The sequence below is a fragment of the Platichthys flesus genome, chromosome 4 (genome assembly GCF_949316205.1).
Source record: "Platichthys flesus chromosome 4, fPlaFle2.1, whole genome shotgun sequence".
NCBI classification, from domain to species: Eukaryota; Metazoa; Chordata; class Actinopteri; order Pleuronectiformes; family Pleuronectidae; genus Platichthys; species Platichthys flesus.
In genome coordinates this window covers 18,212,590-18,238,559 of record NC_084948.1, presented here as the reverse complement: position 1 = coordinate 18,238,559, position 25,970 = coordinate 18,212,590, and the positions used below count along the sequence as shown (strand labels likewise).

The 25,970-nt window shown below is 40.6% G+C and overlaps 1 protein-coding gene across 1 annotated transcript; it reads left to right on the top strand.

Moving 5' to 3' along the window:
• Positions 1-1,932: 1,932 nt before the first annotated feature.
• On the top strand, positions 1,933-24,511 carry ptgir (prostaglandin I2 receptor). The gene is made up of 3 exons (XM_062386771.1): positions 1,933-2,142; positions 2,539-3,593; positions 22,259-24,511. The coding sequence occupies exons 2-3, from the start codon at positions 2,745-2,747 to the stop codon at positions 22,541-22,543; spliced, it is 1,134 nt and encodes a 377-aa protein (XP_062242755.1). The 5' UTR covers positions 1,933-2,142; positions 2,539-2,744; the 3' UTR covers positions 22,544-24,511.
• The last annotated feature ends 1,459 nt before the right edge of the window (positions 24,512-25,970 follow it).

Sequence of the window (25,970 nt, the reverse complement as noted above, 5' to 3'; positions counted from 1 at the left end):
GTATCTGACTTTACTTCAGGTGTAAAATGCCAAAGCCAATGTTCTACCTTTGATCAGGAAAAGTCAAATTTTGAATCCAACAATTGTATTTGAAAAGGATTTTTTCAATTAAAAAATGTTGTTGAGTTGTGTTTCTCTGATGAGGCAATATTGTATGAGCCCTTTCTTGAACAGGTTTTCTCTGCCTACACTTTTGTCAAATGTCCTTTAAACTGTTCAAATATTTGACAGCATTTTCAGTTTTTTTTCCTGAGGGATAATTCGAAGCACATAATCTGTTTCACACACACACACACACAAAAACACACACACACACACACACACACACACACACACACACACACACACACACACACTGTCGGAGGATATACCCAACTCTCCACTCAGGTATTTCATCAACAAAACAGAAAGTCAAAGGTCCAGAAATGAGGGATTCAAAACCAAAGCTCAAACAAGCAGGGAAAACACACTTTCATGTAATTAAGGTTCAGCCAAAGTGACCTGGATCTGGACAACATGTAAACTGGCTGTGAGGAAGAAGAGAAGCCAAACCAAATACTTACACAAAAGACTTATTGGATTACATATTTTTCTGAGCTCACCCGAGGGACAAGCCAATAGAGAACAGACCCTGTCAGTGCAGCCACAGGCCCTTTGAAGGGGTTTACCTCTGTTCATTTCACCCCTGTCCATTTATTTGCTTGTTTATTAATTTTTTATTAATGGTTTGTTTGTCAGTAGGATTAAACAAAAGCTACTGAACAGATTTTCAGAAAAACTTTGACGTCGGCCAAGAAATAACCTGTTTAATTTTTTAGCTTTCATCAATTTCTCAGAGAACAATTCATGGATCCTGGTGAAAGAAATCCAGCTCGCTTCGGGGACAGATATCAGTGAGTGTGAGTTATTTGCTACAGCTTGATTGAATTAAAGGTTGGTGCCTTGGCGGAGGTATTTATTTATAAAACTGAACACGTTTCTTAAAGGATCAACAGTCCAAGCCCACTGTCGGAAAGTCTGATTTTAAACAGCAAGCTGTAATATATCACAATTTCATAAACACACATGGCAGCATACAAGCTAACTGATAGAATCAGAGTTTACAGTCGAGGAACAGTTTTAATACAAATGAAAATATTTACTTGAACAAAAAATATATCAATCTGGTCATTGATGACATAGGACTGCCGTAAATAGATATGGTGCATGTCTTAAAAGAAAAAGAAGCACTAAACTACTTTTCTTTATTTATCTCTATTTCAGACTCATGGATCCATATCACTACAAAAAATCTGATAACATACAGAACAATAACATAAAAAAACAATCTTCACACTTAAAAAATCCATGTCATGTAGATTCATGACATCTGATCTTGGTCAGTCAGTCAGTCAGTCAGTTTGTAAGTTTCCAGGTTACTATGTTAGTTGTCCCAGAAAGGGGAAATTCGGTTTCACAGCACTTTCACCTACACAAACCACGTCCAGTGAAACAGACACTTGAGCAAAACTCATTCTTGTTCTTTGTTTCTCTAAATGATTCCAATTGTTTGCTTTCAATTTCACTATAATAATCATGATTGTTATTTTGATGATGCTGATCATTATTATTATTGGTTTTATCATTAGTACTGTTTTGTTGTTTGTTCAAGTCCTTCCTCAAATAAATTGTTAGTATAATTCACTTTTAGTAAAGAAATGTGGTTTGAGTTTTGTCTGGAAGAGAAAACTTTATTGCGTCATGAGACGTTTATAACGAGCGTTGACATGCGGTTCTTTCTACCTCCGCAGATGATGTCAGAGTGTTTCTGTGCATCAGCTCAGTGGGTGGGACCTGAGCGAGAGAGAGAGAGGGAGGGAGGGAGAGCGAGAGAGAGAGAGAGAGAGAGAGAGAGAGAGAGAGAGAGAAAGAGAGCGAGAGAGTGTAAAACTGTCGGTCCTTCTGTCAGTGAGCTCACTGTGCGTCTCAGCCGACACCACGTTACGCACAGACAGCGCCTCGTTCAAACTCCACTGTTCCGAGAAACAGGCTGAGGAATCGACTCATATAATTACTCATCTTTTAGAACCGAGGAGGAAGAAGTTTTGAAACAACAGCTTAGAAAAGTTGTAGTGTTTTGCTTCCTGACAGAGCCACTGGAAGGTGAGTGGTTGTTCCTCTGTTTATCCAATGCTGAGAGTTTCACTGTGTAAGAAGTTCAGAATCGTTTATTTATGACCAAGAATGGTTTTCAACAAATAAAAAACATATATATAGAGATATTTAATTAAATTGCAAAAAAGTAAAAGGACAAGCAAAATCCAAGAAGCAAGTACTAATAATACAATCAAATCTATACAGTCTATAAAATAAAAGGTTAAATCTATGAAAATGGAAACAGATTGTGCTGAAAATGTGTTTGAGAAAAAGCAGAACGTTTTCATCATTGCAGAGGCGATGTTCACCTTGGTGAAAAGAGGGAGAATGTTTGTGGTTCTGTACTCAGGGAAGGTAACCTGAGTATTCACTGGCTTTTTTCTCTTCTTATTGATTTCACAGACAGAGTTAAAGAGGGTTGAGGCTGAGAGAAATGGAAGAAGAAACCATGTTTTAAGTCAATGCCTCCTCATGGGTCTCACCATGCGCCCCTACTCTCTGTGTTACCATATGATGGTCTTAAGACGTCAGGATTCTCCACTGCTGTCTGTGAGTTCTTTATTAATTCCACACTGAGCTGGCATCATTTCCTCTGCAGTTAGTTGGACATGAACAAAATCATGATTTCAAACGAATCATTTCACAACACCACCTACAATGACACTCTCACGGTGAACGGCGATGGCAAGCCAGTGACGAGCATCCTCATGTTTCTGGCCGGCGTGGTGGGAAACCTCCTGGCTCTCTTCATCCTCTGCGTGCACCAGAAGGAGCATCGCTCCCGGTCGTCCATCTTCTGCATCCTGGTGACCGGCCTGGTTCTCACCGACCTGCTGGGTACCTGCCTCCTCAGCCCGCCTGTGTTCATCTGCTATGCCCGCAACATGAAGCTGATCAGTCTGGGGGGCCAAAGCGTGTGCAACATCTTTGGCTTTGCCATGAGCTTCTTCGGCCTGGCGCCCACGCTCGTTCTGTGTGCCATGGCCGTGGAGCGCTGCCTGGCCATCAGCCACCCTTACTTCTACTCTGTGCACATTCGCCCCAGCTTTGCAAAATTCACTCTTGTCTTTATTTACCTCTTCTCGTTGGCCTTCTGCTTCCTGCCGTACACCGGCTTCGGCAAATTCAGACAGTACTCTCCTGGGACATGGTGCTTCATCGACATGGACGCCACCCATGACGACCAGGCCAACCAATTGTTGCTGGCCTTCTCTCTGTCCTACTCTTCCCTCATGGCGCTGCTGATCCTTGCAGTGTTTGTGTGCAACGGCTCGGTGATCGTCAGCCTGTGCCAGATGCACCGGAGCCACAGGATACGGCGCGGCTCGCTCGGGTCGATGGGGAGGAGGAAGAGGCTGAGCCTGGCCTGGTTCGGACAGGGCGAGGAGGAAATGGACCATCTGGTGCTGCTGGCGCTCATCACCGTCATCTTTGTGGTCTGCTCGCTTCCGCTCACTGTAAGTTCACATTCGACCATCCCTCAGTGTGCGTGTGTCACACTCTGTCACTTCATGTTTTTGGTTCACTTTCCAGCTTTTTCCAATGAATCAGAGTTGACACCCTAATGTGTCATTTAGGTTATTGAATCGTGAACCAAACTTTCTCAGTGTATTTCAAAGACGTTAAAATAATGTGTGCCGAAGAAGAGGACAGTAAAGGGAAGTCTTGTGCAGGGAAGTTCACTGTTAGTGTAGAGCAGAGCTTCCCACATGCCCTTGGTTTATTTGCCATTAGAAAATCTCCTGATCCCCTGAGCATCTACACTAATAACATTAATTCCTTCCCCTCATTCAGTAATTATTATGCACATAGAAACTCAGCGGACTTGATGACGTTTACGTTTTGGTTGCTGTGGTATTTGTGTCTTTGTGCCGTGTTGGAGTCAACTTAAGAGAAGTGTCAACTTCACTAATAAAAGGTGTGTCTGAAAGTGCAGCCTTTGCCACACAAAGCATGCTGTCGCTGCGAATATGTGTGTGTGAGTGTGTTGCACTTGTTATTATGTAGCTCCATATCTGTCCCTGTTTGAGGGGAGTGTACCAAACCTGACAACCCTGGAGGACTGGTCCAGCCCTGCCTCTCCCGGAGGGCATGAGCTGCTCCCAACAAGGGTCCACGGTTAAACTGCCTCACATCTTTGCCCTTTAAACGTCAGCCAGAGTTCCTTAGGAAAGTCCGGTTTATGGAAATAAGAACCATGTGGAAGTGATAAGTGTGACTCATATTGTAAAGGCATCTTTGATATATATTCATGTCAGGAGCTGCAGTGTTCTGAGGATCGGTACGGGAAACAGTAAAACGTCCACTCATTGCCTGCATCTGGAGGAGCTGTGCCAATACTTGGCCTGAAGGTTTGGGTAATCGACGGTGCATGGCGCTGGTATGTGCCCCGAGTTGTGGCTCAGAACAGACTGGGGGATACACATGATGACGATACAGGCCTGTCATCACTCTGAGTAATACTTCAGGAAACTAAAACCTCAACTTCATAGCCTGGGTCCAAGCGTCGGAGCACTGCAGTTCACCACGGATACCTCACTGGTCACATTATTTGTAAATAATGACTTGGCAAGTTTTTGTTTCGGGAATTTCCCCTTCGCTCCCATAAGATAAACCTTTGCCCGGCAAATTGATTTAATCACTTTTACATATTCATAATTTAATTATCTCCACCAAATAATCTAGTGTTACAAGCCTGATCTGATTGAATAATTCAAGGCCCTGGTATTGCGTAGTTAATGATTCATGAATCATCTCGGTATATGTGTGTGTGGGTGTGTTTGTGTGTGCGGGATTGTTTGCTCACGTGCATGTACATGCTTGTGGTTGTAAGCGAGAGCACTGTAGACGATGGGTGTGTGTGTGTGTGTGTGTGAGCGCATGTCTGCAGACCTCACATGGTTCCAGACAGATGTGGCCTCATGATTAACATCGCTCGAAATTTCCCTGAAGCTCAACAGATGTCGCTGGGGAACAAAAGGCAGGTTCTGTGTTTCACTTTTGGAAAAAAACCTAAAGCAAATATTGCGTTGATACGTTCTCTCCTTCATATACACAGTGTACACATCGGCCATACAGTCATAACGCCAATGCTCTCGCCTGTGTTTCCGGTTAGTTTTCATTTACTCAAAGCACTTTACATGTAACTGAATCTACATCAGAGATCGATGCTCTCGAGCGCTGAAGAAGGCTTTTTTGCCCTCATCAGCAGGGACTGCACGCTGGTGGCTGTGTTGTACTTGTTGGGAATTGAATGGCCTCCTTTTATACTGTAAGTTTGGCAGAGAAGAAAAAAGGAAACGATAGAATCATAAAACATTCATTGCTCTCTGTGTTCTTTGCCTCATCAGTTTGTGTCAGATATTTGCTATGTTGGGTTTTGGTGGAAAAGTGTTTCAGGATTCTGGGTAGCTTTTGTGTGAGTCTGAGTAGGGCGGATGTCATATTTCAGACAATATCATTGGCTGTGAATGTTTGTCCGGTTGATTGTTACCTGAATCCCACCTGCTTCCCAGGCTGTCACACCACAGCCTTGGCCTCAGATGATATATCGTCCGTCACTTCCCATTGATTTACACCCACCAACAAAACTGTGCAAAAACAGTTGAATGCCGAGACAGATAAGGAGCCATTAGGCAGGAGAAGCTGCTGTGATGAATGATATCAGTGGAGCTGTTCTCTGAAAGAACGGGGGTTTGATTGTTTGAGGTTGTACTCGGTTGGTGCTAGGACAAACTCTTGACTACTTAGTGCCTTATGGAATATACACTTACTGCTTGTTAAACATATACACCCGTCCAGCTGAAGGTTGGAGGTTAAAGCCTCCTCGTGCAGTGTAATCAATTGGAGGCGGAGCTATGTTAGGTTAGGGTATGCCACAGACTACAATAAAATTGACATACATAATATTAATCAGGAACAGCACAGGTAAAGCTGAAACAGTAAAGCCGGGCTCAGATCAGGTTTTATTATGGCCATAAGGAGAATCACCACAGATATTATCTATCGAGGCAGCCCAGTGGATTCTGTGGTGAGATCTGCTTGTGTACGAATAGATAGTTGGTTCAAAAGCAATTTCAAGAGGTCAGCCCGACTCTGTCTTAACATGAAAAATCAATATTTAAAACTTTGTTTAGGATCAAAGCTGATAATCATTAGACTTGTTATATATGAGTTGCTCACATTCTCATGTGAGTTTGTAGGGTCAGTAAGTCCTAGGAGGTTTCCCCAGCTAAAGAGAAATCAGGCCTTCTCCATTTGACCATTATTCTGTTCTCTTTGTCTTGTCATGCTCAGTTTATAAATGGTCAAAGCTTTTGTCCTGTGGGAGACAGTAGCAAACTAATAGCTTGTTTGTGACGATCACCAATATCCATTCTCCCCGCTGTTCCAATGAGAACCACAGAAGCCGCCTGGAGCCTTGATGTTGTCGGTCAATATCTGGATCAATAACCTGCTGCACCCATCACTAGTTATTCACCCGAGTGTGGGCTGTTTTAGTGATACAAGTCTCCATTCTTGTTTTTATTTATAGTTGTAGATCAGGAGAAAAAAGGTGTTAGATTGGCAGATTCGATTTAAAGTGACGTATAGGGACTTTAATCTGCAGCAGCACTGATCCTTCTATTATAATAACTACCACGTCTTGAGTCTTGGTCAGCAGTCTAATAGTGACTCTTCTCTGTGAGGTTACATGACAGCAGAACAACAGAGATCAATAAACCAAATTATACTGCATCATTGAAAGAATGACATGTACATCAGAGTAGTAGCTGCAATGAGATTTACACTTTGTGTAAATCAGAAATACCAACTGATAAAGTCTTAAAGTACAATAGTTTCACCCAGATAAAACTGCAATATCACTTTTTCCTGAAATCACTTCTTCTTCCCCGCTCCAAAACAAGTACTGTTTTTGGCAAAGAAGAGGTCATACATCATAAAAGTTGTTATTTTTTCAAAGGCACTGGTATTGGATCAGTGCAGGTATCGGTATCAGGAAGGGACAAAAGCTAACGGAACGTCTCCATGTGCTTGCAAGCTCTTCTTCTTTTTGGCTTTGGGATGACCTGAAGCTTTTGGAATGACCGTGTATCCTGTTACCTTGTCCCTGTGAGAATCTGTGGACATGGTTGGGACACAAGATGGTTGTGAAATGGATGAATGTCTTTTGACATCAAGTCTGGACATCGTCATTCTCCTTGTGTCACGATTCCTTTCCATTTCAGCGACCACAATAAAATCAAAATGCAAAGCAAACAAATCAGAGTCTGTGATTTGGACAAAGATAAGTGGAAATATCCCAGTACTTCCAGTAAGTGCATGAGCAATCTGGACAACAAGAAAGAGCAAGTATCTGGGACACATTTACAGGCACGGGGCACCGCGCCTCAGAGAAGCCAGCGCAGCACCTCATCAATCCAGGCTGTCCTGACAGACTGGGAATGAGGAAACCACACAGAAACAAAAACACATGGTATCAGAGCTGGAGGGAAAACATTCCTCTGTTTCCAAGATAAAGACATCGATTTTTCACCTTTCCAATTCTGAAGGAAGCAGCTAACAGGAGGACAAATCCTACATGAGCTCCTGCCTTCCAACGAGTAAATTATTAAAACAAATGAGAGACTTTATTTCCCTGCAGGACTTTGACCTTAAGCATTCAAATACAGCAAAATGAGGAAGCCGGGAGCTTTTTAAATCCCCCATCAAAGCACAGGCTTGAACACTAATAAGCTGAATAACCGAATAACAGAATTTTCATTCACTATTCCCAAATTCAACTGGATCCAGATTCAAATCAGTGTGAATCAAAAGGGAGATTTCCCCAAATCCAGATGTTAACAAGATAACTCTGTGCTGTAATCTACGTAATCCCTGTCAGACGAGAGGGCCTGTGCAATGAAATATGGCAATGATGGTTGAATCCTGTCTGACAGCTGTGCATGTCCATTACCTTTGCATGAGAATAGCAGAGACACCCTCACGTCATGGGAGTGGTACAGTCACAGATGTGAAGATCCACATCGTGTGACAGAGGCAAGATAAGTGGCAGTTTTTTCCTTCGGAACTGTTTTCGTGCCCCAGGTGCTGCTGGGAGATAGATGTCATCGACAGCTTCGCCCCGGTTACTATCATGAAAGATGATGCTCTGCAATCAGCAGCCGGCTTTGTGGTACGAACAATGAGGGATTCCCTGTCTTAGATGGATGGAAATTTAATCCTGCATCCAACATATACACAACACGCATTTGTGTACATGCACACAATTACTCTTATTACAGGAGTCACAAAGCTGCAGGCTTGTTAATCCTGCCCTTTAGCATCCTGCTGTTTCATCCCGGGTTTGTTGTACTGTGGCACATCTGCCTCTGCAAGGAGAAAGTGTGCAGGAAATGACAGAGACCCGCAAAGGAAGATATTTGGCCTTTTATTCGTGTCACTGTGTGTGTGTGTGTGTGTGTGGGGGGGGGGGGGGGGCACAATAATGGATGAGCAGCAGCTGCAGATTTGTAATCACTGAGGCACATAATGGTGAAAAGTGAGTAAAGACAGATGTGCAACACTTGAGGTCAATGCCCCATGATGTGTTGTTAGTTATACAAATGAAAAGTCAATGACCCAGAAAATGAGCTTGCATGATTCCGGCGGCTCAAACAGATCAGACTCCATCGTCAGCAGTCACACGTCAAACTCATTTCAACATTTTGTCATTTGTGGTCAGCATAAAACCAAACTGTAAATACTAACGTATCATCAAACTTGTTAGGAAGCAATTCCTTTTTTATGTATCCATCTGATTTGGAGCAACACTAATGTGTGTTATTGGTCTCTTGCAACTTCTGATGTTTATATCTGGCCGCTAATGCACTTCTAAAAGTTCGTTTGAAGCTGTGATTCTTTCCAGTGAAATATTTTTTCTCTGTTTTTGATCTCCACCGACTTATGATGGAAAAATCCGGCTCCTTAGCGGCTAATGCTCCATGACGTTCACTGATTTGTTTCTCCGCTCACCTGCCTGACATTTGGTTTCATGGGCGGTTAATAAGCCACAGTCGGTTTTCAGATCTTCTCCGACTGAAAACAAGACTATGAGAGTAAAACAAGAGTGAAGCTGAGTCTTGAGTTTTAGATAATTAAATCTTCCTTTGGGCTGAAGCCATCTATTGTTAATGTAAAAAAATTGATTTCCTCTGCTTTCAAAAGTCAATCCCCAATGTTTAAAACCCCCACCTCCCCCGACGTCTCGTTGTCGTATGTGTTGTTAACACTTGAGTGGCCATACCACGTCACAGCTTTACTGTAAACTTATTTCCCAACAATTGTGGATTGGAAATCAATACAAACCCTGAACCACAGTCAGCCACATCCTGTTTGTGTCTTTGTGTGTCTTATTCTTTGTCCCTTGATTGTCCTTTCCCTGGTAGACAGCTCACCACATATTTTCCCTCGCTCTCCATATTGAAAACATTAGAATCTATCCAACCCTTAAAAATTCCAGTCACTTAATTGTGCAGATATTGATCAAATAGATGTTGATTTATAGATTTTGGTTTTAGTGTAACGTTTTGATGGATCCATTGTGGTTATGAAGAATTTATGTTAGTCAGCATTGGAAGTTTTGCATGTTTTCTGATTAACTTATAACTGCCCGTTGCCCCTTTGAAATTGCCCCAAGTATTTCTTTGATGTGCAATCACAGTTTTGAACCGAGGCCCAGCGGCGTGGCCAGCAGATGTGAATTTTGCAACAGGAACCTTTCACTTGACAGATTTCAGAAGTCAGCTTCACAATTTAAAGCAGGTTTAGGTTGATAAAAAATACCAGGTTTCCAGTCAGATTACATAAATCAATGACTTTTATTTTCTTTGTCTGAGGGAAATCCCTGATTATTATTGAGAAACCTATTTGTCTAGTTAGGACACAGTTTTGGTGAATTAACACTGAAATGTTTAAGGTGTGTGTGAGGTTTTAGTTTTTGTAGTGACACACGAGAAGCCGAACACAGGATCGTGTCAGTTTTTGCCGATGTCCTCAAAGGTTTTAGTTCTTGACAAACATCCATGTGACGTCAGAGCAGGAGTTAATGAAAGTTACTATGGCAGCTGACAGTCCCACTATTCCCCGTGGGATCTATGTGACAGCCCACGCTAACAGATCAGGGTCATCGGTGAAATAATAAAATCGTATTGATCTCGGCAAATGGTATTAGTTCTGGTCCTAGTCTTTCTTCCAGGAGATGAGGAACCCAGAGCAAATTTGTCCTCTCCGATCGATATCTGTCGCCGCACTCATACGTTTATTTACTCGGGATGAAAGTGGCTGTCAGCAGCTGTGACGCACTAGGAGTTAATGTAGAGAGGCAGCCTTCCTACAAATGCTTCTATTTGAAGTTCACTTTCTAAATGATATGATTGACACAGACTTTTTTTAAATGAGGATTTTCAACACGACACTGCATTTTCACTTTAAGTGTGTGTAAAGATCATATCTCAGAGCTGAGATTGAAATCGATATGAACAATGAACGTTGGCCCTGTGATCTGCTGGCCCCCTGCAAACTGCCTCTACCCTAATGTCGGCGGGGATTGGCTCCAGCTCCCCCCTCGACCCTCAAAGGAGAAACAGTGTGGCTGATGGATACACAATTGAAACCATTAGCTGCTCTTTTTAATAATCTTTTCAAGCAAGGCCATGCTAAACTTACATTTCCAATGATGCATCTTTCTAATGGTATTTACCTTAGAGGTTGGTTGAATTGTTGTTTGCAAAGACATTTTAAATTTCAGCAAATCTTTCTCATGCAGTTTTTTTTTTTTTACCGAATGAACATCATTTTAGAATAAAGAAGAAGATGGTGAATGTCCTTTGTACGTTTGAAGGTTCTCTGCACAATTTCAGTCACTGACTACCAGTACATGTTGGCAGGTGGAAGCGGCCACCAGCGGAATTTTGGTGACATGTCTTCAGTTTTGTGCCATGACTGCATACCGCTGCCTTTTCCTATCATTCAAACACTATTTAGAGCAGTGCAGATTTATTTTCTTGTTTTTTTGCCAGTTGTTTTCAGATCCATCTGCGCCTTTATTGTTCACAAACAATTGCGTGATATGAGCTCCACACCCAAGTGTAGAGTTTCTCAACCTAAGGGTTGGGACCCCTCGCAAAGTCACATGATATGTACACTGATATATTTATGTTTGTTTGTTACCATGGCATTTAAGATGGATTTGTATGACAGGTAAAAAAAAAAACAGGTCCTGCTAGGGCCACTGACACCGGCTTTTTTTTGGGGGGGGATTTTATTATGGAAGCTATCAGGGTGTAAAGAGGATTTTAACAAGTAAGATGAAAAAGAAATTTTAAACATTTAAATTCAAAATGATTTCAAATAAGTTTTTCAAAACCAGTTATTATTTATGATCTTCAACATTTTTAAGTCACTAAAGTATAAAATGTAAAACATACAAAGGAAAGTACAAATTAAAAGTAACATTTGTTACAAGAAAGTTTTCTCATAAGGTACTGTATTTCTAACATGTTCCTTTAGAGATGCTTCAAAGTTTAGTTTAGCTGTAATTCGTTGCTTGTGCATGTTTCCAGTTTTACAAAACAGTTCACTCTCTATGAATCTTTAATGGCGAAATTGCTAAAAGGTATCGGTGGATTCCCTGTGAGAGTTAGATTCATGATTGTATTAATGACAAAAAGCCATCACTGCAATAAAGAGAGGAAGACAGAGAATCTAATCTGCTGCTGGCCATGTTTGTCATTATGTTTGTCATTTTAACAAGTGACATTCAGCGTTGGTCAAAAGCGAGGATAGAAAGAGTTTGATAAGAAATCTGTTGAGGTCTAAGGTTACATTTAAGACACCAACAACAAAAGCAATCTTCTCAATTGGCTGAGTAGACAACAGGTCCCCAGGTGTTATAGATATAGATACAACAATAGGATTCTTGTTTTATTCTCCACTTCGCCACCAGTCTCTGAAGATTTATGACCTAATAAAAGTTGGCAGGGAGAGCGTGGCCTAGGGGATAGAGCAGGTGCTCTGCAACAAGAAGGTTGCTGGTTCGAATCCCACTCTTTCCCATCTGCATGCCTAAGTGTCCTTGGCAAGATACTGAACCCCTAAATGGCCCCTCATAAATGTTGAGTGTACTAAAAATGTAAGTCGCTTTGGACAAAAGCGTCAGCTAAATGACATGTAATGTAATGGACGCAGCGACGAAATACAACACCCTCGCTTCAAACAAACCCTAAGTGAAGCAGAATGTGGTTTAGTCTGTTGTTGTGCTGAGGGACCTGTGAGAGAGGGAAACGGCTGATAAAGAAATGAAAGACAAAACTCTCACAGCCACCAAGAAGCCGAACCCTATGTGAATCAACATGTGCAGAATGTGTGTTTTGGTTCATCACGGGAAGGAAACAACAGTGGAATAATAATCCGCCCACGTGATTCCATACACAAAATGAAATCGTTCACGATGGAACCAGAGAGAGGAAGTGTGGAGGTTTTCTGGGTTTTTCAGTGAAGTCTTGAATGTTTACCATGAAGTCGACTGCAGCTGGAATCAGAAATGTTATGAATCATGGTATTTGCCTGAAAAAACATAATGCGAGGGCCAGTGCCGTGCCTGGGCCTGGTTGGGTGTTCACTGTTCTATCAAACGTAATAAAACTAATTTGTCTGAAACTGTTACAGCTGATTACAAGTGGCTGCACTGCCTGGATCACCGAGCTTTCCGTTTCAATCAGGGATTCCTCCTGTGTGTTAAAAACATCAACATCCATTAGTTCCTTGGAAAGGGGCATCATTACATGGTCTTTGTTTTGTTTCCAGCATGTTTTTCGTTCCTGCTGTGAATGAGACGAGTCGTGCCTTCAGAGAGCAGCTGAGCTCGAGTTCGCAGACAACAGGGACTAAACAAATTCAACGAGATAATTGCAACCAGGCAGCAAGAGAAGATTCTGTGGTGTAGGAATGGTTGGGATCCAGTGAACCCTTGCTTGTGTTTACTTTTGCACAGAGCATGAAAATATGTGATGGGAATAAGTGTACCCCTGAACATGCTCCCAGAGACTCCCTCATTGTCCTAAATATATCGTCAGTTGTTGTGCTGCTACATATGAACCAAACACAGATCTTTTGGTTTTGCATAGTGACAATGATTTGCTTTGTTTAATGATGCACAAAACATTCTTTCTGTATATATGTGCAGCTCATATAGAATTGGTTATTTAGAAAGCTGGGATTCACAGATGCCTAAGGATTAAGTCTATTTAAAGTGTCAGTCATATATAATGTGTTGTTACATAAAAAAACAATGTGCCAACTGCCTGCTGTGTTGATAATGTTACAGTCAGTCTGGGAAAGTCCTAAAACTGTAGGCGTGCAGTGCATGTCTGGACTCGTGAGTCTTTTCTGTGTCTAATGCAACGCTGATTGCTTTATCCTGCTCCAATATGTGTTGTCTTAGCTTCGCTTAAATGTCAAAGAATATTATCTCAATCCTCCATCTAATCTAAATAGAAACAGGACATTTACACTCCAGCAAACTGAACTACAACAGGAACTTCATTCAATAATTTTCAATGTGGTTTTATCAGTGATAATAAATGAATACACCTTTATTTATATATGAACATGGCCACTCAGTGCTTAATGGGGAACTAAGATAGAAGATATAAAGATAAGATAGAAAAAAATGTGTATCCAATACCAGTTAAAACTCAGGCATGTTAAAACATAATCTTTTTCGGCTTATGTTTTAAGTGCTGGCAAACGGCTGTAGATGTCCAGCTAAGTAGTCAGGGCCAAAGATGATTTATGCAGACATAAAACTTCCACAGCTGAATGACGGCATTATGATATAAAAGCTTAGATCCACATTGTATGCACAACGATGCCGTGTATGCCCGTGAGAAGTAAATGTAATCTGTTGATCATTTGTTAAAGTGATGAAATTACACACTGACGTAGCCTGAGGGGACGATCATCTTGTAATTTCTTCAGGTGTAATTTAAGCAGACTTTATTGGAGCAGTTGTAAACGTAGGGCCTTCCTGGCAACAGCGGTACAGCGCAGAACCACAGTGAAATTGTCTTAACTTCTAACTTTACTACTTGATGAAATGGCCGCGTGTTTTTACTCATAAGACTGCAGATTTTAGCTTTAAGTCACTAAAACACAGAAATCTGATTTATCATTAAAAAAAAGCTTAGCAAATTGACATATTTATGCTTCATATTGTGCTTCTTTTTTTTTACAACTGAAAGGTTAGGGATGTTTTAGGGGCCAATCAGATTGCAGCTGGGCCCAGTGCCCCCCTGCCCTGTCCCTGGAGCCACCCCTGCATTTTCTATGAAGTAAACAACTTCAATGGGCATTGAAGGTGCAGTGTTGGTATTCTTATGAGTTTAAATTTAGGTTCAGAGAAATATAGAGATTATATAGGAATTTATGAATCTGGTTATCTGACCCCTTGTATTGTTTTTCGTGCTGACAATGTTATCACATCCCCACAACTGGGTGATCAAGTTGTTGCCAAAGCAGATTGGAATGATGGATAAACCTACAAAAATAGGACCCAGGTTTAAAAGCAACAGAAGTGGATGCTGCTCATTGCCAATGAAAATAAAAGCTGCTATTCAGAATGTTCAGTTGTAGCTGAATTATTGCTATTTGAGACTAATTTGTGTGCACATGGCTGGGAATCATTAGAAAGTGGAATGTGGCAGAGACGTCCTGGTGCCTTCCTGTGAGGGGATGCATTTCGCAAAATATTAGCAAGTATAAGTCAACAACAACTAAAAATTGATCTAAATTCACGCTGATTTTCGTTTTCCGGAAGATATGGAAGTAGGTCACCAGCAGCAGTATCTGATACTCTCCCAAGTTTATCTCTGTCAAAGAGGAACATGTTGAGTGTGTGTGTTGCAACTGCTCTGAGGTTAATACCACCGCCAAACTGTTCGGATAATGCATTGACACACATCTAATTTCAATAACCACCTTTTTAATCTTGTCTCAGCCTGATTTTGTCTTATGATTCTGTTCATTTCCGTTGTTATTACATATTTTTCTTAGTCATTTTTACTTCATCTTCTGTCTTTTACTGTGTTTTCTCTGCACTTGTTTCGCTTCCCTTTGTCATGACTGTGTTTAAAAGCGTGTTCTTCAGTTGCTTCCACTTCCTCTTCGCTGTTTCTTGTGTGAACGTTTTATCTTTTGTCAGCAGTTTTGTGTGTGTGTCTGTTTGTGTGTGTGTGTGTTTGTCCCTTTACTCATTTCTTTATGAGGACCTAGAGAATGGGTACAGCATGGGTGGGTACAGTGGGTACAGCATGCAGGAGAAGATGCTGTATGACTCACCTTTTTTCACCCTGAGAGTTTTGTAATCTTCCACTCACCACATCTTGTGCTACAAATGTCATCAACACACCCACTCGCTTGCTGTAATTCTCCAGGCATTATCCTGTTGTATTCTCACATGAGATCACTCAAACTTAAGGGTCCCTTAGGAAAAAACTCCAGAGAATGTCCTCGGAAACAGATTTTATAATTCTCACATGTACTGTAGGCTGTCTGGATACTTTCAGGATGTCCGGACTTTACCGAAACCCAAGTCTGAAAGCAGCGTGTGTGTGTTATCTTATTGTTGCTTTACTTTCCGCATTGTTGACTGTTTGAGTGTCTGACCCCGTTGTAGTTCGCTGTGGAAAAAGCTGATAAAAGGTCTGATAATTGCAGAAGGTAACTCACCACAGCCTGACGCGCTTGTCAAAGTGGCGACTCGCTAATGGAGCACCTAAAGTAATTCCCCTAATGGAACTGGTCTGCAGACTAACACAGTCAGACTTCACTGCCTCACGCTGCTCATTATCATTCGGTGATTTCCTTTCTCCTGAGACAGCATCCTTTAACCTTTACGTCTGTCTGTCTGAGACGCATCCTAAATTGGAAGCTTTGTGCTCAGGTCAGGAACCTTGAGATGTGTTCTCTACAAAACAAAGATGAAAAATGTTGCACCAGATGCACGATAATACTCTCGCCTACACAGCAAGCCCACCAATACTTCCTCTCTATACCTTCTACTACTCTGAACAAACTAAACCTTCACCAACCTCATAACTGCATATTGTATAGCAGGGAAATACCCCCTTCAGTGTGGAATCTGGTAATCTGTAGGTGTATTCCGTAAGTCACCACCAACATATTGTCAGGTCAGTCGGGAGGTAAATCTTTTTCAGAGGTCAGTATGGTTTCTGCCCGGGGATGCACATGTTTATTTGATTCACGGCCTGACAAAATGTGGAGGGGGGTTATATTGAAGAAAATTCAACCTGCAGTCGATCGTGAGAAATGAAAGCTGTGACAACAAATCATCTATAATGCACTTATTGGACAGCTCCCAATCAGAGTGTCAAGCAGGAGCAACAGGCCAGATTTAATCAAAAGAACATATAATAATAAACTTAGTTTATTTAGCACTTTTAAAAACAGGGGGATTTACAAAGAGCTTTGACTTACAAAGCAGACAAAGGCACTCAAAAAACATTTACACTAATAGAAGCAAAAAGAAATAAAAGCAGGAAGAAAACAGCATCACGTAAAAGCAGTAAATACAAAGAAAAATAATAGGAACAATAATTTTTTTTTACGATTTGTCTATACTTAAACGCAATTACAGAACAATCAATAAAATCTTAAAGAGAGGTAGAGATGAGTCTTGAGTGTATGAATGCTTGATTACATATTTCCAGGTCAGACTGTTTAAGTGTATATTTAACATATTTTTTGAGTTGGTTCTTTACTAAAGGAAACGGGACTGGACAATTTTTTATCTGTGCTTTATATTGATGTGGGTGAAGTTTGTGTTTGGGGGACTGAACAATGTGATTTCTGATTGTAAGTTATTGAGCTGAAGAAAGATTTGTCCCATCCCCCAGTTCACAGACGAACAATGTAAAGCCGCATATAGGTCTTATGTGTTATGTGTTGTTTTTTTTTACTTTTCTGCTGAACTATCTCGAAACCACATCCTCTGTCTCAGTATCAAAAGAAGGAGGAGCAATAGATTGTACACATTCTTCTGAGCTATAGTGGTGGCATTTTGCTGAGGTGTGAAATCGAACATGAGTATTTAGAGGAATCGGGGGAAACACTATCTGTCGACATGTTGTTAATGTGCTTCGATCTTACTGATGAAACTCATTAGGCTCAGAGCAGAGACTTGAGCTGGATCCACACACCTTCAGTAATCTTTGCTGCTCCGGTCTAGTGTTCATGTCAAGCTGCCTCTCATTTGAAAGGAATGCTTCCGTTTTCTGGAAGGAGACGGTTTCCAGTCATGATTAGTGTCAGCTAATGATGTTTCCAGAAGGTAAATCAAAGCACAAGAAATCTGCAAGTGACTCACTATTTTGTTTAACGCTCACCTACTGTGAGCCCGTTAAGGTGCAAATTAACATATTGAGTGAGATGATAACATTTTGTATGTTCCTGAAAACCATCTTTAATTCACCACATTGTTTTCACATTGTTTTTTTACGTATTACCTCAGCCAGGGAGCATTCGTTTATATGCGCTTGTTAGTTTGCTGGATTGCGCAAAAACCATAGGACAAGTTACCATGAAACTTGATGGAAGGATACAGGGTCGTAGAAGAATACATTAAATTTGGTTGTGGCTCCACATCAGTTTTTTTTTTTCGTTTTCTTTAACATCGCGAAATATGGCAGAGGTATGGCCTCTGCTAAGTGCTATTCTAGCTGTAAAGTTTGAAGTTGCTTTAATCAATATTTTATATTAACAAAATAACATCTGACCAGACAGAGTTACCAACTGCCTTAAAATTGTATTTCCTCGTAGCCCTTTGTTTCCTCCGTCAGGGATGTTATGCTGTTTTTGCTGTTTTGAGCAGAGTTACCCAGGAACTACATAAAAGGATTTCCTAGAAACATGTTGGAAGGGCTGAGAAGGATTCCATCAACTTTCGCATTGGATTCGATTACCGACCCGGATTTATTTTAACTTAAGCGATGTATGTGTTTTTTCTGCTTTAAACGTAACAATTTTCAAGAAATAATGCAGAGATCCTTATGGAAATCAGTAATATCTATGAACACATAATCCAGATCTTGATATCAATCTGGATTATGTAATTTAAAGTAAATCGTTGTCCATAAAGTGGCCAATCAGCCTTGAGTGAAGAATATGCCCTCCACTCTACAGTTACATGAATCAGCTGCTACAATATCTTTGTCCTGACAAGTTTGAGGATAGCTGATATTATCCACGTCTGTCGGATGTGTAGTCAAGCAGCTATAATCAACTGATGTTAATATAATGTTTACAGCTCACTTACGCTGCCTCCAATTTACAAGAAGACTCAATTGTTGCAGGTTTAGCATGAGATTGTTATCGATCTTCTCCTTTCGGTGTCAGAAAGCCAGCAATTAAGCATATTTCTGAAAATGTTGAACCACTCCATAAAGTGATGCGTAGCACTAAAGCGTCCCCCCCCCCAGTTGTCTCTGAAAGGCCAGTCATCTCTGCACTGGCTCCTCTAATCCCCCTGTAATGATCCTTCAGTGAAACAGGATCAGGAAGAAAGTGTTGGGCAGAGTCCTCAAGGACCGCAAGATGGAAAATAATGGGGCACAGCTCGTATAGACATCCATTATGGTTTGCTTCCTGAAAGACGCAGCTTTCATTAGCCCCCAAATAGCATTTGGTGTGTCACTGCCAGGAAGTGGGCGTTTACACCGGGCCAATGGGTTCAGGTACATGAAGACTCTCAGTCAGCAGTATGTTGAAGCACCCAGCTTGATTTATCTACAAAAGAATGCCCACAGTATACTCCTCCAAAGCTTTTATAAATAAATAATAAATTATTTATCTGGCCTACACTGCCTCTGGCCTGCTCTTTTCCCACAGACTGATATATGAACATGCTCCTGTTTAACCAGAGCTTGACATCTCATCAGTTTTAGCTCTGTGGCCCGCGGTGCTTGGAGAGGACAGCTGGTGATTTGTGTCCCTGTGCTGCAGGGCTGGAGGTCTGCTGAGAGGACCATAAGAGGCAGGGTGGCATACTGGAACAGAAGCCGGGGTGAGGGCGGTAATGTGGAGTGATACAACAGGGATGAGGATGATGACAGAGTGTATGGGAATGCACTTCTGTTTGAAATGTCGCCGGAGCAGCTGCATGATGAATAAAGTGTAAAATAACTCCCTGTTGAGTGTCAGAGACATTTGTTATATTGTGTTTGTCAATGTGTTTAATGCCAGTAAGGCCTAAATTTCATGTTAATCTTAGGTATTGATTCAATGAACAACTTGTCAGCATGAGCCTGTAGTTTTCATCATAAGTGACGACAGTTAGAGGTGTTTTGAATGTGATTCTTGTCATTAATGATTTAACTGTCGTTTTCAAAGCTTTTAAAACATGTATTGGATCCACTGCCTCTTCATTGTACTGATATCATGCAGCACGTTGCACCAGCTCGGTAATCTCCAACTTCACCACGAAATACAAGTGTGAAGATTTATTCATGGCTGATAACATTTTAACTAGAGACAGAGGCCTATGGGCCTGTGGGGAGCGATCCCCATAGTGATGTGAGGCAGTAAAAATGTCCGAAAAAAATAGATTTCTAAGATTTCGTCATTAAAACGTTTACGACTAAGAAATGTAATGTTTTGGTTGATTTTACTACAAAACTATAACAAAAATGTGTTTGGCCAATATTATCAGTCAAACTCTAAAGCTCTAATATGTTTTTTCCCATGTATGAAACTGTATAGAGCTTTAATCTTTGAAAGGAAAGTTAAAGACAGTTTTGTTAAAGTGACTTTGTGTTTACATGGGCTAGTACGTTGGGCTAGTACGATGCCACCTAAAGTCGGAATAAGAGAGAGCATTTTTGTGAGCTAGTTGTTGATTTGGGGACGTCAACACTTCCTAACCTCCAAACTGTAGCTTTTGTCAGTTACAAACATTATATCAATGTGCCAAAGACCACTTGTTGGCCAATGAATTATTTTATATATAACTTTCACACCTGATCCTTTTGCTATTGGTTTTAATGCATATATTCAAATGCTTTATATTTGGAAAATGAGACTTTCTGAGGAGCTTGTGAATGCACAGCGTTCCATGATGTTTCCCATTGACAGATGTAGTCTTTACCAACTAAATTGTTCAACGTTTCTACTCTAGTTCCCAGGAACTAAGCCTACAAACTTAATTCTGGATTAATTTATTAAGAGGGTGTCATCACTTGAGCATTAGCTGGTTAAGTGTTATGCCAGACATTATGCAGACCAGTACAGCGTCACATGAGGGAAATTTGAAAGAGTTCGCTTGAGGCCAAGTTTTGAAACGATTTTTGCAATTGCTGTCACTATCAAGTGTTTTAAAATGGAAGCATGTCATCCTGTAAAAGGAAAAATAACCCTGCCTCCGATGACTGTAAATATATTCCGACTGTGTGTGTGTGTGTGAGAGCAGTATAGTAAACCACAAATGCTATTATCTTACTGTGTCTATGAAAATCCAACAGTGACTCCAGCAACATCTGTTGTGCAACTGAAGAAAAGTCACAACCACAAGGAACATGAGAACTTCCTAAAAAAGTTGTTGTTTTGTTCCACTTTGCAGTGTAACCATTTCTGACACGCCTCACATGACAACTCTCTTCCGAGGTTTTGAAGATTAGCATGAGCTCAACATCTTGGAAGCGTCACAGGATATTTGTTGTTAGGTTTTGGGGGCGTTGGCTTCTCCCACAGCCAGCACCGTCATACTCTTCATCTTTCTCCTGGCTGAGTCGGTCGATTGATATCGGAGTGGCCACATCTGTATGAGTTTAGTTCGTTAATGAGCATGCAGAGGACATAGCCTTGCATATGCTACCTCGGTTAGTCTGGTTTGGGTTGGCTCTGGATTCCCCCCCCCAGCTCACTATCTCTCCAGCCTATTAGTTTTCATCCCTGGGCTTAGCAACAGGGAAACATTTACACCGATGCACAAAAGCACTCAATCAGCATGAGCCATTATTCAGGTCACTGTTTGTTGGATGTTTTCACGAAGGAAATGGAGAATTGTTGATAGAGCAGATGAGCGAGGCGTCAACGCTGCTTTCTGGGCCAGCTGCGGCTTCTTTGTCTGCCCAGGATGAATTTGCAGCCAATGGCCGCGGCCTGCAGTCTGTCATACCTTAAAGGTCAACACAGAAAAAGAAGTTGTGGTGTCGACTGCATCTCTTCTCAGGGCATTTTGTTGATCTGGAAACTAAAGGTGTGTCAGTGATATACAGAGAATGGTGTTGACATTTGGTTAATCTTATTACAAGAGGACACTGACACTAGGCAAACAGTCACGTGTTCCTGTTGTGTTTTAAGACAATAAGGTGCTGACAACTCCATCATGTTCTCCTGTTTTAAATCCTGCAGACTCAATGTGTTATCTTGGTTGAAGTTGATTCTTCACTTTTATCTGTAAAATTATCCAAGTAATTGTAAATGTCCTTATTTTGAGTCAAAATTAAATATTGTCTATTTGCTTATTTAGTCTAATAAATAGTCCAAATGCTACAATTATCAGTGATGAAAATGTGAAGTTAAATATGTGTGTAAAATTATTTGTAATGACAGTGATGGCACTGTATTACAAAACCAAACAAACAACATCTGCTGCATTGTAAGCGCACTAACCAGTATTACCATCATTTGTAGTTGCCTTGACACAGATGAGAGATCATGTTCTATTGGCCTCTTTACTAAAATGAGCTCTTTGCTTTACTGCATCAATCATTTGTGTGATTATGATGGATGTTCTATCCAGGCTTATTTTAAGAACAATATTAACCAGTAGCCAAAAGACAGATTCAAGCAGCCACCTGTATGCAGTTTAAAAGACAAGTTAAAGGATCAATCTCCAGCTGCAGCTTGATTTTCATCACTTCCACTTCTCTTACTTGTCAGTGGGCGGCTAGGGACTGAAAAAGTAAATTAGATAATAAACCTGAAATACAGTATTAAAAGTGAAACTCCCTTTTATTTACTTCTCTTTATATTTGTGAAGACTAATCTCGACCTTCTCCTTCTACAGATCGCAGGCTTCATCAACGCCATTCACCCATTTTCCAGCGACGCGGAGAACCTCACGGCCTTCCGCTTCTACGCCCTCAACCCCATCGTGGATCCATGGGTCTTCATCATCTGCCGCAAGTCCGTGTTTCGCCACCTCAGCTCACTGCTGAGCTGCTGCTTCAGCAAAGGAGCCGTGAAGACAACAACACACTGCGCTCTGTCGTTACCCCTTGACAATCACATGCATCACAACCCCCCAGATGTGACAGTCTCACAGTCCGTGTACTCCAGTTTACCTCTGTGACCGAAATCCTTGGCTGGGGGGGTCGGGGGGGACTTTCAAATCCGAAACACATCGGGGACAATTCGTGAAATGACATTTTTCACAAGGAAGTTCACAACCGTTCCAGTTTCTCCATGAACCAACATTGGAGAAAGTATTGCACAAGGTCTTAGGTATTCCTCGGAGAGTTGTTCCATTAAACAAACAGCACTGTAACTTATCACTATGGAACACGTCAAACCATATCATGCCCATGAATCATATACTGTAAAATCAGACTATATGCACTCGGGTAAAGCTCTATGGGTACAAAATATGCATGCATACTGTCTTCTTTTTTCTCTCTATCAATCCGCCTTTCCCTTGGGACACAGCCACGTGACTCCAGGATGATGGACTCACCTCGTCTACAGCATCTTTGAACCCAGTGACACATGGCATGAAGATGACCTGCAGCTTATTTCAGGACCAGTCTTCACGACACTTTATTCCATTCCCGCCGACCAGAGTTATAATGTGAGTGTCATCCAAAAGGGAGACACGTATTTTATTAATTTAAATTTGTCCTTATTTTGCAAAGCCACTGATATTTTTGTATACAACAAGAAGGGGTACAAATCCAAACTAAACTAAAACCACTTAAATTAACAGCAACCATTTTTGAGAAAAATGTAGTAGATGATTTTGTACTTTGGTCCATGTCCCATGTGCTAACATCGAAGAGGCAGAATTTTTTTAATCTATATTACAGTAAGCCACCAGGTGGCGATAATGATTTGGCTTCACTTTGCGGGAGCTTCAATGTCGTCCATTTTTATTCTATGTATCTAACAGGTATGATGTTGACAATGTTCACCATCTTACTTTAGTGTGTTTACATACTAACATAATTAGAGTCTGATGGGAATGTTGCTCACTGGGGGTACGTAATGAACCAATGGAATGGATGCATGTGAATCCACTTAACTCGATGATGGTGCTAAATGAATCGTTATGAGGTTGGCAAAGTTAGCACAATATATAAATCCCCATATCAATGAACCAGATCTCTGCACATTAGACGTCAAAACATTTCACTCAAAACCAAGAAGAGCAACCTCATGCATGGGCTCCAGCTTTGTTACATTTACATTGTTCCTGTGAAAGTGATCTTGGAAATCGTCCTTTCGCTTATCACCTATCAAACATGGTACGGGTTGTTTTTTGCTGAAACAGAATAAATAATCAAGATGTACCCTGACAGACTGACAGACAGCATTGACCTCCTACTGCCAGAAGTTCCACCTGCAACACAGCCTGCCACTATGAAAAAACAATCTGAATACATGCAGTTAATTATAAGGGGCCCGGGTGTAAGATGGGTCGGTGTCTTTCTAAATTATAACCTCTGTCTTTTAGTCCTAAATTCAGGACTTCTCCAAACTGTGTCTGAGAATTGAGTTATTCAGGTTGAAAAGTCTCAAACTAAATTCCTGTTTGTTTCCAGCTCATCATATCATTGTATTGCATGAACATTGGATTGCACCTCACTGATATCTAAGCTACCTGTGATGATCGTCTGTGAATGTTCTTTTAATAGCCACTTGCTTTCAAGAAAAAAGAAACTGCTGCTGCAAAATGCACTGAAAATTAATCTTTTGGTGTCATGACCAATGCCGTGTCCGCATTTAGATGTATGAATGTATGTATTTTTGCTTTTTCACCGTGCTGTGATGTTGTGCATCCTCATGATTGTGCTGGATTGTGATTCAGTTGAGTGTGGAGATAACGCTGACAACAGACGGGGTGTTTTCAGTTTTTCCAGATGTGTTGCGCTTTATAGTCTTCGACGCTCAGTCACGTGTGACCCAGCGTAAATCAGATACTTATCACTTGCACATTTTGTTCTTCGGGGGCATACATTATTGAGATTTTTATCCATTGAAATAAAGAAATACATTTTGTTGTAAATAGTATGGTATTTTGTTCATGTAAAATAAAATATTGAAAGAAAAACCTATTTATTTGAGACTCTTGAGAGTGTGGATGTGACTTCTGAGAAACAATTTGGACAAATTTGAGTTCATCATGTCGCAAATCACATTTTCCTCAGGAATTTGAGAAATGAGATACAGAGGGAAAAAACAAATGAAAAACAGAAAACATAGTGTGATATTGTAGAGGGCGTTTTTAAACAGCTTGTTTTGATAAACAAAATACATTTGTGTGATGAAATAAGGAACAACCGAGTTGATGACAGCCATTATCGTTCCTTGAGTAGTGAGAGATTGTTAATTAAAAAAAACATTACCTGTTAAAATACTGACAGACGTGATTCATGGCAGTAGACAGCCTAAGTGTTAATACAGGTAAATATTTACAATTCAAATTGCATGTTTGTTTAGGAGATATGGATCTATTCAATTACAAATGACGAGTAATGTTGGTAATAATAAATTCAAGAGCCGAATGATGACAGCTTATGTAAACAGTATATTTGTATGTATTTGTATTGATTTGTTGGTTAAATTTAAAGTTTGTTAATTAAATATTGAAATCCTATTCTCATATAAAGTCAAGGTCTTGTCAGAGCAACAGAGCAGAGACCATTGCTGTAGCGCCACTCTGTGGTTAACCAGTGTACACCGACTAAGTTAAACCACAGGTAATCACTCTTAAGAGAATGAGGTACTCAACCTTTTCTTATAATAAATACAGAAATATAAAATGTATTTTCCATCACATGCTTTTATTTTTTCTATTCATTTAAGTTATCTCAGCATTTATTGATTTATACTTTATAGATCTTGTGACTTTATTTATATCTTGTCCTTCAAAATAAAGTGTCAGAAAGGATTTTTTTAAGGCTCTGTAAATCACTGCAAAGTTTAATTTGCAGAAAAGGGAGAACTGTCCCAAGTGAGTGATTGTGGTGCCACTGCAGAGGGTTTTCACTTCATCACACAGGTCACATGTTAATATTTAGTTACGAAGACGACTTTTAAAGCTTTACACAACCAAGCCCATGTGTACATCAAAGATTTCTTGACACCCTGTGATGCGGCACACCATCTCAGACCAGCTGATCGTCTGCTGGTAGTTCCCAGAGCCTAATTGGAGACTGGAGACCGGAGGCTGTCGTGCGTTTGCAGTTCCAGCTGCTGGAAAGACTTAGCATTTGAGATCAGCTACATCTGTCACTGCTTTAAAAGTCCCTCTTAAATAGTTTTTGTTTAAAGAAAGCCTTAATCATCCCGGTTGATTGTTGATGCGTTTCAATGACATTTAATGACAAATTAAAGTTTTGTTTAATTCTGCTGTTTTACATTTGGGAAACAGTTTGAATCCTTTTCAAGATGAGCTATACCAAAAAAACATGCTGGTTATTATTGTTATAAATTAACCATTTCAGATTTTCTCTGGGATTACAAAACTTGTATGATTACTCTGAGTAAATTATTATTACCTC

Bases quoted from the DNA above. Each gene is read 5' to 3' on its own strand.
- ptgir (XM_062386771.1), top strand. From the start codon at position 2,745: ATGAACAAAATCATGATTTCAAACGAATCATTTCACAACACCACCTAC. The intron at 3,594-22,258 runs GTAAGTTCACAT...CTCCTTCTACAG, and splicing joins TCTGCTCGCTTCCGCTCACT to ATCGCAGGCTTCATCAACGC.